General features: G+C 37.9%; 1 protein-coding gene across 2 annotated transcripts in view; it reads left to right on the top strand.

Annotated features, from left to right (window-relative positions):
- Positions 1-1,167, top strand: part of COL4A3BP (collagen type IV alpha 3 binding protein) — a 162,764-nt gene that overhangs the window by 56,103 nt on the left and 105,494 nt on the right. For both annotated transcript variants that reach the window (XM_019517705.1, XM_019517703.1), the window contains exon 3: positions 288-404. In XM_019517705.1, the coding sequence (XP_019373250.1) occupies positions 288-404 (117 nt within the window). The remainder of the gene's footprint in view (positions 1-287; positions 405-1,167) is intronic.

The raw sequence follows: 1,167 nt of genomic DNA, 5'->3' as shown, positions 1-1,167 counted from the left end.
TTTTTTTTTTTTTTTCTAATTTTACTTTGGTAATTTCTTTCTGGCTTTTAAAATTTTTAATATGCAAATAACTTAAATAGACTTAGCTTTTATATACAGTGTCCTTAGAAAATAGAATTTTAAAAAGTACTAGGAGTTTAATCAGTGCTTAAAAACAAAGATTGTGTTTTATAGTGCCTCAGTTAAGACTTTGAGCATTCTATGCTTAAGATGTATTCCTGGTTTTGGGGGTTTTTTAATTCATGTGTTTAATTCCAGTTGTTTTCCATTTTGCCTCTTTCCTCCAGCCCCATGATTTTGATGAATGCAGATTTGACATCAGTGTAAATGACAGTGTTTGGTATCTACGAGCTCAGGATCCAGACCACAGGCAACAATGGATAGATGCAATAGAACAGCACAAGGTATGGCTTTTTATATTGCTTCTAACCCCTCTCCCCCCCCCCATTTAAAAATGCTTACTATATAGACTTGTAGAGAGTTGCACATCTGGATTTGCAGTTGTTTAAATTTTATAGAAAAGTCAATGACTTGCAAAAGCAGAGAGATGGTTCTGGAATGTAATCTGTTTCTTCTAGAAGGAAAGAGTTACTTTGGCCAGACTTCATAAATAAGTGCGGGGTGGGGGACCATATGTGGGTGTGAAAAGCTAAATACAGTCAACCTTTCTGACTTTTTTTTTTTTTAACCAAACTTAATTTTACCACACACTTCTAAGGGTCAGGTTCTTAGTTAAATCTAATGCCTTCATCTCACTTTAGATATCATTGTATTCTTCCTCTATCCTTGATGACAGTGAAGTTTGCTTGGTAATAACTTTCACTAGACCAACTGTATAATCAGGAGAGATGTTAGATAGCGTTTGAACACAAAACACTTTTTTCTCTTGTCTGGGAGAGAAGCAGGCATGGCTTAAGCTAAACACCTGGTAAAAGAAGACTTATATTAGTAGATGTTTTGGATTGGGAATTCAGAAAAAAGATGACAAAGCTGACATGGAAATACAAAGTGCCCGAGCGAGGGACTAACAATAGAGGGATGGGGGAGAGGAGGGGAACGCGACTAGGTTACAAGCAATACAATGTTAGCCAACTAAGCCTGGGGGTGGGGGGATGTGGAAAGGGGGAAGGGGAGGGAGGGGGTTCGCAACGCTGAGAGAGAAAGGAG

This window comes from Gavialis gangeticus, unplaced genomic scaffold (genome assembly GCF_001723915.1).
Source record: "Gavialis gangeticus isolate Ggan-Ray unplaced genomic scaffold, GavGan_comp1, whole genome shotgun sequence".
NCBI classification, from domain to species: domain Eukaryota; kingdom Metazoa; phylum Chordata; order Crocodylia; family Gavialidae; genus Gavialis; species Gavialis gangeticus.
Note: the sequence above shows the minus strand (reverse complement) of the source record. Positions and strands in the feature narration are given on the sequence as shown.